At 46.1% G+C, this 16,229-nt stretch overlaps 1 protein-coding gene across 7 annotated transcripts in view; it reads right to left on the bottom strand.

The window, feature by feature from the left end:
- The window catches only part of PPP6R2 (protein phosphatase 6 regulatory subunit 2), an 82,750-nt gene that overhangs the window by 17,693 nt on the left and 48,828 nt on the right, over positions 1-16,229 (bottom strand). For 6 of the 7 annotated variants that reach the window (XM_019447314.2, XM_053895564.1, XM_019447313.2 and 3 more), the window contains exons 4-7: positions 12,504-12,690; positions 3,285-3,422; positions 1,822-1,887; positions 109-221 (exon numbers count right to left, since the gene is read on the bottom strand). In XM_019447314.2, the coding sequence (XP_019302859.2) occupies positions 109-221; positions 1,822-1,887; positions 3,285-3,422; positions 12,504-12,690 (504 nt within the window). Of the gene's footprint in view, positions 1-108; positions 222-1,821; positions 1,888-3,284; positions 3,423-12,503; positions 12,714-16,229 lie in introns of all 7 variants that reach the window. The other variant, XM_053895566.1, reaches the window with a different exon arrangement.

Raw genomic sequence — 16,229 nt, 5'->3', positions numbered from 1 at the left:
GGCATCTGCAGTATCTGCCTGTGCTCCGGGCGGGGCTCGGAGGCCTCCTCATGCTCAGAAAGACCCCACCCCACCCAGCCAGGCACCCGCAATGCAGCCAGCACTCACGACTCCAGCACTGTGAGGAGGGGGTCTGGCTCCGGGGCCTCCTGCAGCTGACTGGCCTGCTCTCTGCCCAGCCTGATGATGTCACAGAGAGTCTGAGAGGCGTTGGACTGTCTCTGGAAGGAAAAGGAGACACAGCACTCCCCTCAGGGCTGGGGAGAGAGGCCAGTAGAGCCGTCCCACTGCTCAGTTCTCGGAAGAACACACTGGACTCTCTAAACAAGTCCATTTCAGAGAAGCCTGGTTGGCCTTTCTGAATGTCAGGATGCAATCCGGTCAGACCTTTCAGCTGTACTGAACTAACCCAGACTCCAGATAGGGCTCTCGAGGGTCAGATACACCACAGAGACATCGCTCTATCCCTGGAACCATTCTGAGATATGCTGCATATGTGACCACGTTACTGCCACTGTATTTTAAATTAGTATTTAAAATATTAAGCATTAAACTGTAGCTGGTAACACTCAGAATGAGTCCTATGAGCTAATGGAAACAGACAAGGTGCTACAGAAAACAGAGACCTCAACTCTTCCAGGGAACCATTAATCCTTAACTAGTGAAAATCTAGACTCAGTGCACTCACAACAACATGGGGTGTTTAGTGGTGCAGATAAACTAACTAGAGAGAAACTCAGCCCCCTGGCTCCATGCCGGGAGCATCAGAACGTGCAGCCGTGACCTGTACACTGTGGGAACTCTGGGCTACAGAAAGTGTTTGCATGACTACTTTAGGGAGAAATGAAAGCAGTCAGGTGGTCCCTGTGGCCTCACCCCTGCGTCTGGGCCAGGAACAGGCCAGTCGGCCTGTGGTGCTCACACTGGTGGAGGGGCACCCGCCCTCCTCAGTATGGAGCATAGGCACCCTCACCCGGCTGTGTGATGGCCCCGTGGGCGGAGAGGAACAGAGAACAGTGTGGCCAGGCCACAGCACAGGCTCAGACACAGGTCGGCACCACTGTTCTCAAATTGCTGAGGGCAGTGTGTCTGTTTACTTTTGTCATGCACGGAAAAAATACACCCCAAATTCTTCAACAGTGATCACTGCAGGGAGCAGGCAGGGGGCCAAGAGGAAGCCCCACTGCCACCCTACATGCTTCCACACTGGCGGTGGGGGCCTCCCTCCCAGAGGCTTTACGCCCTCGTAAACCCCACCTCCTCAGCCACTCACTTCTAGAGAGCAGAGTACAGCCACAGTGCGGACTGTCCCTTCTAAGACTGCAGAAGAAGAACTTCCGTCTTGCTCACTCCAAGGGAGGCCAGCAGCACGTTGTGAGCTGCCCCGTGGACAGGTCCACGGCCCTCAAGGAGCGGAGTCCTGTTGAGCCACTGGTGACCCTGGAGGCAGGGCCTCCCCCAGCTGAGTCCTGAGATGACCACAGTCTTGTAAGAGACCCTGGGCAGAGGACCCACTAAGCCGTGTCCAGGTCCCTGACTCATAGAAAGAGAAATTTAAAAAATACTTGTTCTTATAAACAACTAAGTTTTGGGATAATTTGTTACTCAGCCAGAGATGCGATCACTAATACAATTCTGGTCAAATTGTTTTTTATAATATGTATGTATTACTTTTTTTAGTAAAAAGACAGAGTCTGCAAGTCTGTGCTTGATTGAAGGAAGAAAAGTATGTGACTCTTGCCCTCGGCGGCAGAGAGCGTTCTTTAGTAGCCCCGAGTGAGGGGCTCTGCGGAAGGTGGGCTCTGTGGGAGCCATACTCACATCTTCATCCTGACTTGGGTGGATCAGCTCCACCAGCCTCTGGATGATCTTCTCTTCATTAAGCCACTGAAAGGGAAAAAGAGGCCTGCCAATGACGCTGTTCACATCTAACTAAAGAGAAGGAAAGTCCGTCAGTGCAGAAGAAATCCACGTGCCAGGTTCCAGGCGTAGAGATTCTCTGTCCAACGTATGTGTCCACCCAGACCCAGAAAGAACAAGTGGTGACCAAATTCTGGAGAGACCTGAACTCCACAAAGAAGGGACCAGTGGTCCAGACGCCTAAACATACTGTCCTCAGGGTGTCTCGGAAGACAGAATGAGCTGGAGCCCAGAGCCACCCAGGCACCAACAGGGCTGCCCCGGTGCACAGCCTGACTGCACATGGACGCTCTGCTCTCTGCTGTGTCAGGGCCTTTCCAAGGTCGGGAGAAGCAAAGAGGTCTGGTGCCGGTGCCTGAATGCTGTGAGGACTACAATGCCCAACACTATTTGAGGCCCAAAGGTGGTGGGGACCCAGGGAAGACCAGTGAGTTTCCTTATCCAAAACTGGGAGATCTGCCCCCGCGGTTGCTAACATGAAGTTAATGTGGGCTTTCCGCCATTAACAACAGCTGACATTCATGCTGTGTCTCACTGCCTAACGTTAGCTATTTATGACTGACTCTTCGTGGGAGGCTGCTCCATAACGAACCTAAACATGAGAACGGCTACCCTGATGACAACTGTTACTGGGTCCCAAGAGCTGGAAAATGAGCAAGAAGGCCCAGGCCTTTACTTTAAATTCCATCACAGACAAAACCTGCCAAACAACAGTGAACAGTTTATCCCGCACTCGTTTCCTGGCTCCTCTGAGACTCCTCCTCTTTTCTGGGAAAGAGAATCCTCCTCTTTTCTGGGAAAGCCCTCAGGGAGTTATGAGCAGCTCATCAGGCTGCGAGCCTGTCAGGACAGACACGTGCACAGACTCCAGGTCAAAACACAGGCCTGCTCAGGTCTCTGTGATTTCTCTGCAAAGAATCCTTGTCAGCTGGTGCCTTCTTCATAGGTAGGTGCCAGATAATACAGCCAGGACCTGACAGAGCCCCTGCTCTGAGGCCATGGGGACACTAGGGTCTGGGGGTTGGTGAGGAAAGTCGTTTTCTTTCTTTCACAGAGAAGGAGCCCAGAGAGTGTCAGGAGGAAAAGGAACACTCTGCTCTTTGTTTCTCAACAGACTGAGGCAGTACAGCAGAAAAGGTACAGACTGCAGACCCAGCCTCAAAATACAAGCCCTGCCAAGAACCCATGATGGCCCCACAGGGAGAAAATCATGGCGGGTGGAAGGCTGGAGGTACCGGCCCTCCAGTGGTCTCTGAGCGCCTTCACCCAACTCTGGCCTCCCTGAGGCAGGCCCTCACCGTGCACTCGGCCTGCACTCAGCCGACAGGGAGAGGGCTCCAGAGAGGAGGGGCCCGCACACTCACATGCAGGACTTCCTGCCGGAGCCCGGCAGGCTCCACGCAGCTGACAAGGCGCAGCAGCAGGTCCATGAGGGCCGAGGTGCCGATGTGCTGCAACACCAGGCTGACGAACCTGTCCTTCTTCTTCAAGAACAGAATCACCTGAAATCAAACACACTGTGCGTGATAAGCCTGACACCCATGAAATGCTTCCCCCAAGAACTCTCATGAGAAAGATTAATTTTCAATTACACTGAGCAGAAATTATGGAGACCCAGAAAAAGTTGTAAGACAGACCTTTCCAAGGACAGGCAGAGACCTGAACACAGGGAAGTCTATGTGGCAGTGGTGGGGGCCCATGAAGATCCCCAGCTAATGGAGAGCTGCACGGTTTGAGGCTTTATGCTCTGATGACACAAATATGCTCAGATAGCACAGCAGCCATTCAGTACTGCTCGTTCAGTACTGCCTCAAGTTCTCCCAACAGGAATAACCAGTGTGAACAGACCGGAGCAGAGTAACGTCGTCGCTGCAACCCCCAGACCTGGGACGCAACCCGACAGCACAGAGCACACGAGACAGCCAGTCACTGACAGGCCGCAGCCCGGGAGGGAAAGAGGACTAAGGTTCTACAAAGGAAAAGGCGGCAATGCATGGCCGGCTGGCGACCAGTGCCACCAGGATGTGGACAGCCGGGCATGGGGGTGGGCCGCAGGTGAGAGTGGAGATGGAGGTGGAGAAGCCTGGGTAGGTCCTTCTCAATCGCACGTCTACGAGCTCAGCTCAGCTCAGCCAGAGATTAAGTGCCTACAACATGCAGGTCACCGAGGTGGACCCAGGCTTCTAATGGAGATGGGGGGGCACAGAGAAGGCCCACCTCGCTGAAGGACCCCAGCCATACTCATGCTGAGATGCGAAGAAGAGGAGGGGGAAGAAGGAAAAGAGGAGAAGGGAAGGAGGCTCTGTAAGGAGAATGAGTACACACCCCTAGAGAAGGCGCCAAGAACAACATCAGGAATGAAACAAGGTGCATCAGGACAGAGCCCATGGGTTATCACCAGGATAGGGTTAGTAGAAACGATTTCGTGACAATTTATGTAAATTTAGAAAAAATGAAAAATTTCCTTGAAAAACACACTCATCTCAAACTGACAAAAAGGAATAGAAAATCTGAATAGTTCTAGGAGCATCAAAAGAAACAAAATCTATAATTAAAAGCCTCCTCATATAGAAAACTCCAAGCTCTAATGACTTTCTAGTAAATTCTACCCAGTATTTAAAGAAAAATAATTTCTAATCTTACATACACTCTTCCAGGAAACATAAAATGAGAGAATATGCCCCATATCATTATATAAGAACATAAAACTTTGATTCTAAACACCTGATATAGGGAGCACCTGGGTGGCTCACTTGGTTAAGCGTCTGACTTTGGCTCAGGTCATGATCTCACGGTTCATGGGTTTAAGCCCTGCGTTGGGCTCTGTGCTGACAGCTCAGAGCCTGGAGCCTGCTTCAGATTCTGTGTCTCCCTCTCTCTCTGCCCCTCCCCTGTTCACGCTCTGTCTCTCTCAGTCTCTCAAAAATAAATGTTAAAAAAAATCTAAACACCTGATAAGGACATTGTAAGATAGGCAAATTATAAGCCAATCTCACTGATGATCACAGATGCAAAACTTCAACACATGAAAGAAAGCATAATGTACCACAACCAAATGGGTGAGGTAATACCATGAAACCAATGCTAGCTTAACATTAGAAAACCAATGGGCAGGATTTATGAATTAACAGAATAGAGAAGAAAAATCATATGATCAACTCAATAAAGACATCTGATAAGTTTCAACAACCATTAATGTTATAAAAAGACTAGGAATAAAGAAAATTCCCTTAACTCTGATTAAAACAAAAAAAATCTATAAAAAACTCATAATATACTTCATACTTAACTATGAAATGTTGAAAGCTTTCCTTCTGATGTAATAAAACAAGGAGACCCACTATCACCAGTTTGATTCAACACTGTACTAAAGGTTCTAGCCAATGCAATAAGGCAAGAAAAAGAGATAAAAGGTATAAGAATTGTAAACGACAAAATAAAACTGTCATCAATCAGAGATGACATGATCCTGTACATGGATAAAACAAAATGACAGATAAGTTATTAGAATAGCAGCTTTACTGATAATCACCAAAAACTGGAATCAGCCTCGCTGTACTTGAACGTGTGACTGGAGAAACACGTGGTCCACCTGCCCCACAGAACACTGCTTGGCAATAACAAGGAATGTACTATGGAAACACACAACGACCTGGATGAATCTATAGTGAATTATGCTGGAAAAAACTAGTCCCCAAAGACTACATATTGTATGCTTTAATTTAAATAACATTTTGAAATAACACAATTTTAGAAATGGAAACAGATTAGTACCAGAGACTAGGGATAAGTGAAGGGGTAGAGGTGAAGGAAGATGGAAGTAGCTATAAAAGGGCAACATGAAGGATCCTTGTGGTTTTGAAAGTGTTCAGTATCCTGACTTTGATAATGGATAAGTAAACCTATATAGGTGATAAACAGTACCAAACTTAATACACACAGACACACACACACACAGCTATAAGCAAAAGTGAACAAATCTGAGTAAGATCAGTGGACTGTATGAATGTCAATATCCTGCCAGTAATGTTCTACTACTGTTTTGCAAAATGTCACCATTGACAAAACTGGGCAAAGTATACAAAGCACCTCTTCAAATTACCTTATACAACTGCCAAGTGAATCCACAATTACCTTAGTAAAACATTTTGATAAAAAAGATATTATTTAGAATAATATGAAAATATCAACTACCTAAGAATAAACCTGATGAAACATGTGTAAGACCACTACACAGAGAATTATAACATGTTACCAAGAGAAATCAAATAAGCCCTAACTACTCAGCTTTGTCACTGTAGCACGAAAACAGCCATAGACAATATGTAAGAATGGATGTGTTTCAGTCAAATTTCATTTCAAAAATAGGTGGCAGGTTGGATTTGGCCTGTGGGCCATAATTTGCCAACCCCAATCTAGAGCCAATGTAAGCCTAATAAAAATTTTGGTAGGTTTTCTTGGGAGAGGAGGGCTGGGGAGAATGTGGAAACTGACCCTCAGTCCAAAAGCTGTTCATTCTAGGGGCACCTGGATGGCTCAGCTGGTTAAACATCTAACTCTTGATTTTGGCTCAAGTCATGATCTCACGGTTTGTGAGTTTAACAGTATAGCCTGCTTGAGATTCTCTCTCTCCTTCTTTCTCTCCCCTCTCCCATTCACACTCTTGCTCTCTCAAAATAAATAGACTTTTTTTTTAAAGTTGTTCATTCTAAAATAATGCAAAAAGCAAAAATTAGTAAAAAGAAATACTGAAGAAAAACAAAGTGAGAGGACTAATTATCAAATACCAAGACTTATAAAACTACGGGAATTAGGACAGTATTACATCAGTGCAATTACAAATAGGACAACAGAGCAAAGTCCAGAAACAGACACACAATATGTGAGCCCCTGACTTATGATGGGGGGGGAGGGGGCATTATTGTAAAGCAACTGAGAGAGAAGGGCCTTACCAATAAATGCTGCTGAGCTAACTGGACATCCATATTTAAAAAACAAAAACAAAAAAAACCTTCAACTGTACATCATTTACAAGAATCAATTTCAGGGTGCTTGGGTGGCTCGGTCAGTTAAGCACCCAACTCTTGACTTCTGCTCAGGTCGTGATTTCACAGCTGTGAGATCAAGCCCTGTGCTGGGCTCAGTGCGGAGCCTGCTTGGGATTCTCTCTCTCTCTGTATCTTTGCCCCTCCCCATCTTGTGCTCTCTTTCTCAAAATAAATAAACTTAAAAAAAAAAAAAAAGAATCAGTTAAGTAAATTATAGATAGAAATGTGAAAGGTAAAACAATAAAACTTCTAAAAAAAATACAGAAGATTTTTGTGACTGTGGTAGAGAGGTTTCTTAACAACAAAAAAACCCACCAACCATAAATTAAAAAAAAAAAAAAAAAAAAAAAAAAGCCGAACAACATAAAAATCTGAACCTTTGCTCATTAAAATACCACTAATACCAAGGGGTGTGGGTGCAGCTAGCCAGAGTGAAAAAGATGCTTGCAACACAAAGTCAACAAAGGACTATATCCATGAAAACAGAACATTCCTGCAAATCAAAAAGAAGAGACAGCCTAACAGAAAATGGCCAAGAGACTTCCCAAAAGACAGTACCCAAATGGCCAATTAATATATGAAAAGGTATATATCCTTATTAGTCACCAGGGAGATCACAAATTAAGATCACAACACTATATTACATATACCCACCACAACAGCTAGAAGAAAAGAATGATAATATTCAGGGTTAGCAAGCAAAAGGAACTGGTAAACTCTGCTGGCTCAACCACTTTCATTCACTGTATCCATTCAAACCACATGCATGTCCTAGTTATGTGGTAACACCTAAAGGAATCACTAAAAATCTACACAGAGACACATGAGAAAACACTACAGGTAGATCAAAATGGAGTATTTAAAAAAATTTTTTTTAATGTTTATTTATTATTTAGAGAGAAAGACAGAGTGTGAAGTGGGGGAGGGGCAGAAAGAGAGGGAGACACAGAATCTGAAGAAGGCTCCAGGCTCTGAGCTGTCAGCACAGAGCCCAATGTGGGGCTCAAACCCATGAACCATGAGATTATGACCTGAGCCGAAGTTGGACACTTAACCAACTCAGTCACCCAGGCACCCCCCCAAAAATGGAATTTTAAAAAATTTTTTAAATTTAAACTTAAATGAAATTTTTTTAATTTTAATTTTTTTAATGGTCAAGTTAACACCCAGGGCAAGAAAAAGAAACGAAAAACAGAACAAACAGAAAAGTACAATAAAATGGCAGTCCTGACATATCGATAATTACATTAAATGTAAATGGCCTAAATATGACAATTAAAGATAGATCAGTAGAACAAATAAAAACACATAACTATGTATTGTTTATAAGAAATTCACTTCATTTTTTTTTTTTTTTAAGTAGGCTCCATGCTGGGCGTGGAGCCCAAAGCAGGGCTTGAACTCATGACCCTGAGATTAAGTAAGACCTGAGGTGAGATCAACAGCTGGACACTTAGACTGAGCCACCCAAGTGCCCCAAGAAATTCTTTTCAAATATAACAATTCACACACAAAAAAACGACAGTTATCCCTCTTTATCCACAGGGGATACATTCCAAGACCCCCAATCGATGCCTGAAACCATGAATAGTACTGAACTCTATATGTACTGTTTCTTCCTATCCATACTTACTTATGAAACAGTTTATGAATTATGCACAATAAGAGATTAACAACAATAAAATAGAACAATTATAATAACGTACTATAATAAAAGTTATGTGAAAAGTTATGTGGTCTTTCTCTCTCAAAATATCTTATTGTGCTATATTGACCCTGCCTCCTGTAATGTGAGATGATAAACTGCTTATCTGATGAGATGCAGGGAGGTGAATGACCTGGGCACGTGATGTGGCATTAGGCTCCTACTGATCTTCTGATGCTATGTCAGGAGAAGGATCACCTATTTCTGGACCAGGCTGACTGCAGACAAGGTGGAACTACTACATGCAAATATTCATAGCAGCCTGATGTGTAATAGACAAAAAGTGTCAACAACTAACATGTCCTTCAAAAGATGAACAGTTAAACTGTGGTCCATCCACAATCTGGACTACTCCTCAGTAATAAAGAACTGTAAAGAGTCCTTATCCTGTAGAAACACAGATGGGAATATTTACATATAAAATAATAAAATATCTGCGATTTGCTTCAAAATAATCTGGAATGGGGGTTGGTAATGGGGGAACAGAAAAAATAAGATTGGTCAGAAACACACAACTGTTGAAGCTGTGTGAAAGAAACACCAGGGTTTGTAAACTATTTTCTCTTTAAATGTGTGACATAATCGGGGCACCTGGTGGCTCAGTGAGTTAAGCATCCGACTTCAGCTCAGGTCATGATCTTGCGGTTCGTGGGTTCGAGCCCCGCGTTGGGTTCTTTGCTGACAGCTCAGAGCCTGGAGCCTGCTTCGGATTCTGTGTCTCCCTCTCTCTCTGCGATCCCCCACTCATACTCTGTCTCTCTCTCTCAAAACTAAATAAAACATTAAAAAAATATATTTAATATGTCTTACAGGAAAAGAACAGGAAAAGAGGAACATCAACTAAATAATCAACAGTGGTTGATCTAGAGTATTAGAGGAGACCGTTCATGTGTTTCTGTCTTGTTTAAATTCATAGAAACGTGCTACATGTTTGTCAATATAAGAAATACCTTTAAACAGTGCATTTCATATTATTTTGATGCACTGGACAAGGGAAGAAGACAGAAATATTGTTAAGAAGCAGTAAAATTCAGCAAATATCTGAAAGTAGCAGAGGAATATTGTGAAGCTACAGACAATTATGAGCTGAGATGCAAGAGCCAGACTTGAAAGGTCTTTGGAATTTCTACCACTACCCGAGAGCCACCGTGACCCCCACTACCCATCAGTGACCCCCTCCACTACCGACAGCCAGCGACCACCCCTCAACTAGCCAACAGCCACAAGCCACAGTGACCACCCCCGACCACTACACGACAGCCACAGTGACCCCCGACTATCTGACAGCCAGTGACCCCCCCCCCACTACCCGATGGCCAGAGTGACTCCCTCACTATCCAATGGCCACAGGGACCCCGCCCCCACCACCACTGCCCAACGGACACAGGACACCCCTACCACTCCCTGCCTGACGGCCACAGTGCCCCCTGCCCTCAATCCTCGCAGCACTATCACTAGTGTGAGGGACTCCCTGTCGCATCCTAGAACCACTGCCACTGCTAGTAGCCTCTCTCACTACCTGCATTACCGCCACTCTTCACTTATGCTCTGACTGGTTCAGAAAAAGATCTGAGGTGAGGTAGTCCTCTAAGATCCCTTGCAAAGCTAAGATTTAAGGTCCTGTGAAAGGTATGTTCCACTGAACACTTACAACATGCCAACAATTTCTTCCGGTGAATGATGGTATGCCCTGAAGGTCACACCTTCTCAGAATCCCAGACATACACACAAAATTTGGGTCCGTTCCTTCACCAGATATTTGATGATACCGAACACTTATAGTTAATGTTTTGGGGACGTGATAATGCAATCTGCTCAGCAAAGTCTTGTCCCCTCCTAGAGATATGTTTAAAAGAATTTTTTAAAGTTCTTATGTTTTATTTTTATTATGTTTTTAATGTTAATTTATTTATTTTTTATTTTTTTTTTTTTTTAATTTTTTTTTTTTTTCAACGTTTTTTATTTATTTTTGGGACAGAGAGAGACAGAGCATGAACGGGGGAGGGGCAGAGAGAGAGGGAGACACAGAATCAGAAACAGGCTCCAGGCTCTGAGCCATCAGCCCAGAGCCTGACGCAGGGCTCGAACTCACGGACCGCGAGATCGTGACCTGGCTGAAGTCGGACGCTTAACCGACTGCGCCACCCGGGCGCCCCTAATGTTAATTTATTTTTGAAAGACAGAGATAAGACAGAGCATTTGTGGGAGAGGGGCAGAGAGCGAGACGGAGACACAGAATCCAAAACAGGCTCCAGGCTCCATGCTGTCAGCACAGAGCTCGACTCAGGGCTCAAAACCATGAACCGCGAGATCATGACCTGAGCCAAAGTCAGACGTTTAACCAACTGAGCCACCCGAGACGCCCCAGAAGTCCTTACATTTTAGAGATATATACCATAATATTTTTTAAAATACTTATTTTGAAAAAGAGAGAGAGAAAGAGAAAGTGGGGGAGGGGCAAAGAGAAAGGTGGGGGGGAAAGAGAGAATCCCAAGCAGGCTCCATGGTCTCAGCACGGAGCTCGATGTGGGGCTCCATCTCACAACCATGAGATCATGACCTGAGGTGACATCAAGAGTCAGGCGTTTAGCCGACTGAACCACCCAGGCACCCCACCATAATATTTAGTTTTTAAAAAAATTTTTAAGGTTTAGAGAGACAGAGGCGAGAGAAAGAGAGACAGAGACAGAGAGAGAGAGAACGCGCACAAGCCACGGAGGAGCAGAGAGATAGGAAGAGAGAGAATCCCAAGCAGGCTCCACACTGTCAGTGCAGAGCCGGATGTGGGGCTCAAATTCACAAACCGTGAAATCATGACCTGAGATGAAACCAAGAGTTGGATGCTTAACCAACTGAGCCACCCAGGTGCCCCTATACCATAATATTTATTAAAAATGATATGATATCCAGGGGCGCCTGGGTGGCGCAGTCGGTTGAGCGTCCGGCTTCAGCCAGGTCACGATCTCACGGTCCGTGAGTTCGAGCCCCGCGTCGGGCTCTGGGCTGATGGCTCAGAGCCTGGAGCCTGTTTCCGATTCTGTCTCCCTCTCTCTCTGCCCCTCCCCCGTTCATGCTCTGTCTCTCTCTGTCCCAAAAATAAATAAAAAACGTTGAAAAAAAAAAAAAATTTAAAAAAAAAAATAAATAAATAAATAAAAAAATGATATGATATCCAGTATTTGTTTTGAAATAATCCACTGGGGATGGTAGGAAGGGATAAAAGGTGAATACTAACCAAAACTAACTGCTGAGGCTGGGGGCAGGCAGGACACCACCACACTGATGGCCCTGAAGCACAGGCAGCAGCAAGAACCCACTCTAAGAAGACCATGCTCCAGCTAATGAAACAAATGCACTCACTATTTTTACAGAAGCCTAATGCTAGAAGTTTTCTTTTATTTGCTTTGAAACAGTTAAGTGCCCTCGACACATGGATACCTGCCACTCACATAAACAGAGCAGCAGATCTTAGAAGGTGGGCGTCCTATGAACCTGTCACGATGCAGGTATATCCCTATTCCTCATGCCTGTGACCGGTCAGGACAAGACATGCCAGCGTGCTCTGGAGTCCTGTGCAGCTCTCAGGGATGGCGGGAAGAGCTGCTTATTCCAGAGCCAGGCTGCAGAAACATCCTCAGGAAGCCACTTTCCTCATCAAATTCCAACTCACACCAGCAGCCCACTGCTCCGCCTGTGTCCCACAGAACAGTCAGAAACACTGTTCTCCAAGCCCTAATGATACAGTTTGCACAGCGACAGCTGACAGAAAGAAATGTCAGCATCAGCTATGCCAGCCACCCCAAACCACACAAGCTTGACGGATTATTCACCTGTTCAGTCTTTCTTGCAATGAGGTTGCCAATGGTCTTGCTGAAAAAACTGGCGAGCAGAGGATTCAGAGGCGGCTCGTGGTCCAAGAAGTCGTAAAGAAGGTTCAGCAAAGTCTCATCCCCTCCTAGTCTGTCGTTGATCTGTGGCACGTCACACGTCAGCAGCTCACAGGCTGTGTTTGGATACCTAAGAGGGCACAATGCAAGCAACTGGAGGTGAAATTAGACTTCTCCAGCTCTCAGGAAGCTGCTTAAACGACCAGCCTCGTAGGAAGCAGGTCCATGGGTAAGACCAAAACACTCACAGGCCTTGGAACGAAGTAAAAACGTGAATATTCTGTGACCAACTGGCATTTTTTACTACAAGCTCAATGCTTTTAACATGCATTTTTCTTGCTCCTCATACCCTACACTCTGGCATCTCACAGTTTCTGACTCTACTGCACTCTCTAAATAACCCTTCTGAGTCTTCTGGCATCTCCTCTCTCAAAACCTCTGCCCTTACACCCACCTGCCAGGGCTCTCACCTCCTGTGACCACACAGTTAGCGACACCAAGTCCATCATGTGCACCCTCCCTCTGCATACCCTTCCTGTCCCAGCATACCAACAAACAGAACCAGCTCATCTCTAGGCCAAAGAAATGCCACATCAGGGGTCCCTGGGTGGCTCCAGTCGGTTAAGTGTCTAACTCTTGATTTCGACTCAGGTCATGATCTCACAGTTGGTGGGATCAAACCCTGCGTCTCTCTGGGCTGACAGTGCACAGCCTGCTTGGGATTCTCTCTCTCCCTCTCTCTCTGTTCCCTCGCCCACTTGGGCATGCTCTCTTGCTCTCTCACGCGCTCTCTCTCAAAATAAATAAACTTAAAAAAAAAAAAAAAAGAAATATCAATATTGATGTACCAATACCAAATGATGTACTATTCACTTGATAAAAATGACCAGATACAAAATAATCTTTATCCCATCACATGTAATACCGTGACATCACTCTGCTCCCTGACTTTCCTGATAGACGCAGGTTCACTGCCATTGCCCTGCAATGGGCACAGCTACCCAACAACCTGCCACATCCAGGACACAGCCCACAACAGCAGGGCCAGTAACAGTGCCTAGAGCCATATCCAGAAACATCTGGGAACGCAAGGGATCGTCCCATGGAGCTGCCTGCCCTAGAGCACATCTGGCACAACCCAGGGCAAGCTCGGCAGCTTCAGGCACATCACCTAACCTCTCTGTGTCATTCTCATTTGAATGTAGAGGTGCAAGTGCCCACCCTCCCCACAAGGATGAATATAAAACAGAGCAGTGCCTGGCACACAGTAAGCCCCGGGTCAAGGTCAGTCACTATGATCCTCCTGCTCCCGGCAGCCACCTGCACAAGCCCTAACAAAGGCCTGAACCAAAGAGTGGTCACTGTGGCCTGGCTAGTGAGGCCTGGGTTTGAGACCCTGGAGAAAACAGTTGGCAGAGTATGGCCACCACTCTGTAGTGGTGTAGTCATGTAGTCAACCACATGTGGAAGGGGGAAGAAATTGAGAAATCTAGGTCTGGCTAAGAGACGGGTGCTCCTTGTCAGCCCCAAGAAAAGAAAGCACCTTCTAGAGACCAGAGAAACAGGGCCGTGTGGGCAGGCTGGGTGTGATGGACATGTGGCATTCAAAAAGAGGTGTCCTAGTTCAATACGCAGGCAGGCCCAGGCCAGGAGAAGTGTAGGCAGTGCCCAGGGAGGGGTAGGAGCAGTGCCCACCTCATGGGATGGTTATAAGGGTTGAATGAGTCGGCTCAGCCCTATGGACGTACACTGTGAGACCAGCATGGCAGAGAACACAGAGGCGCCAGAGGCAGGTCGTCAGAGAAAGCCTGCTCAGAGTACAGGGCAGAAGGGCCAGGTCAGCGACCCTAAAGGCCAGAGCAAGACTTGTATCACACAGGCAGAGAGGTTCCCACCAGACTGCAAACAACAAGAGAAGACGTACCAATGGCACCAAAGAATCAAGTCCCAGAGAAAAGTATAGACTATTCCTTCAGGAGATGTTTCCAGAGCACAAGGAATGGTCCCAATCTGGTCTCCACATACAAGCAAATGTGCACACATGTGGCAAGCTGAGCTATAAAGCACTGACCCTCTAAGGTGGAGGGACTGAGATAAAGTACTGCTTTAGTTCGTTCTAAAATTTATGCAGAGAATAGGAACTCCAGCTAAGCATGGCAGATCAAATATACAGGCTTGTTGCCATTCCCTCTCAAATTCCTACTCCAATAACACAGAGGAAAAAAGACAAGAGAAGTGGAAATGATCCTTGGCAAGGCCCGGAGGACTGGTGTGGCACACCAGGGAATCGAAGTCTCAGGTGGCTACAGAGGGAGCACCAACTGGAAACCACTGGACACAGAGGCAACAGCTACTGGACAGGGCAGAGGGCCTGGCTCAAGAGAGGAGTGGGCTTCCTGACCCTCTCTTGCCAGTACAGGACTCAGAAATTATTCCCAAGGGCACCTGGGGGGCTTAGTCAGTTAAGCATCCAACTCTCAATTTTGGCTCTGGTCACGATCTCACAGTTTGTGGGATAGAGAGCCCTGCACCGGGCTCTGTGCTGACAGCTCAGAGCCTGGAGCCTGTTTTTGTCTCCCTCTCTCTCTCTCTGCCCCTCCCCTGCTCATGCACTCGCTCTCTCTCTCTCTCTCTCTCTCAAAATAAATAAATAAATAACCTTAATAAAAAGATTATTTTTAAAAAGTGTCTCTCTTTTAAAAGGAAATAAGGGCTGGGGCTCCTGGGTGGCTCCGTCGGTTAAGTATCTAACTTTGGCTCAGGTCATGATCTCATGAATCATGAGCTCGAGCCCTACATCAGGCTCTGTGTTAACAGCACAGAGCCCACTTCAGTTCCTCTGTCCGCCCCCTCCCCCCCCCCGCCCCTCCCCTCCTGGTGTTTTTTCTCTAAGTAAATAAATAAACTTATTTAAAATTTTTTATGAATAAATAAATATGATAGAAATTTTAAAAATCAATGAAAGGATAAGAAGATAAAATTTGAAGAAGCTTCTCAGATGTAGAACAAAAAGGCCTAGACAAGATATTAAGAGCAAAAATACGAAGAAAAGTATTAATTCAGGTGATCTAACACCTGATTGGAAATTGCAGAAAGGGGGGGGCACCTGGGTGGCTCATCTGGTTACTAAGCATCCCACTCTTGATTTCGGCTCAGGTCATGATGTCCTGGTTCATGAGATTGAGCCCCGTGTCAGGCTCTGTGCTGACAGTGCAGAGCCTGCTTGGGATTCTCTCTTTCCCTCTCTCTTTCTCTCCTTCTGCCTGCCTCTCCTCTCTCTCTTTCTCTCTCTCTCTCTCTCAAAATAAATAACTTAAAAAGCTGCAGAATGAGATAAGAGGGAAAACCGGAAGGGAGAAAATTATCAAAGAAGCAACACAAGAAGCTTCCCTGTGGGGAAGGCCATGAATTTCTAGACTGAAAGGGCCCTGTGGTACCATGGAGTACCCCGCACAGGGACTGACAAGAACCCCAGGGCCAGCTTCACCGTGGTACGAATATGCAGCACTGTTCACAGCTGAGTCGACTGTTTACAAAACTCTCCTGGCTTATAGATGCTGCTTCTGGGACTGCCCTGCCTGACCCCGGGGGTGATCTCACAGTAGCAGGAGACTCCAGGACAATGGGACTAGACAAGGACCGAAGTGCCCCCTGGAGGAGAGAAAACCT

The sequence above is a fragment of the Panthera pardus genome, unplaced genomic scaffold (assembly GCF_024362965.1).
Source record: "Panthera pardus isolate Hobbes unplaced genomic scaffold, ASM2436296v1 HiC_scaffold_6, whole genome shotgun sequence".
NCBI lineage: Eukaryota > Metazoa > Chordata > Mammalia > Carnivora > Felidae > Panthera > Panthera pardus.
This window is presented reverse-complemented; position numbering and strand designations above follow the sequence as displayed.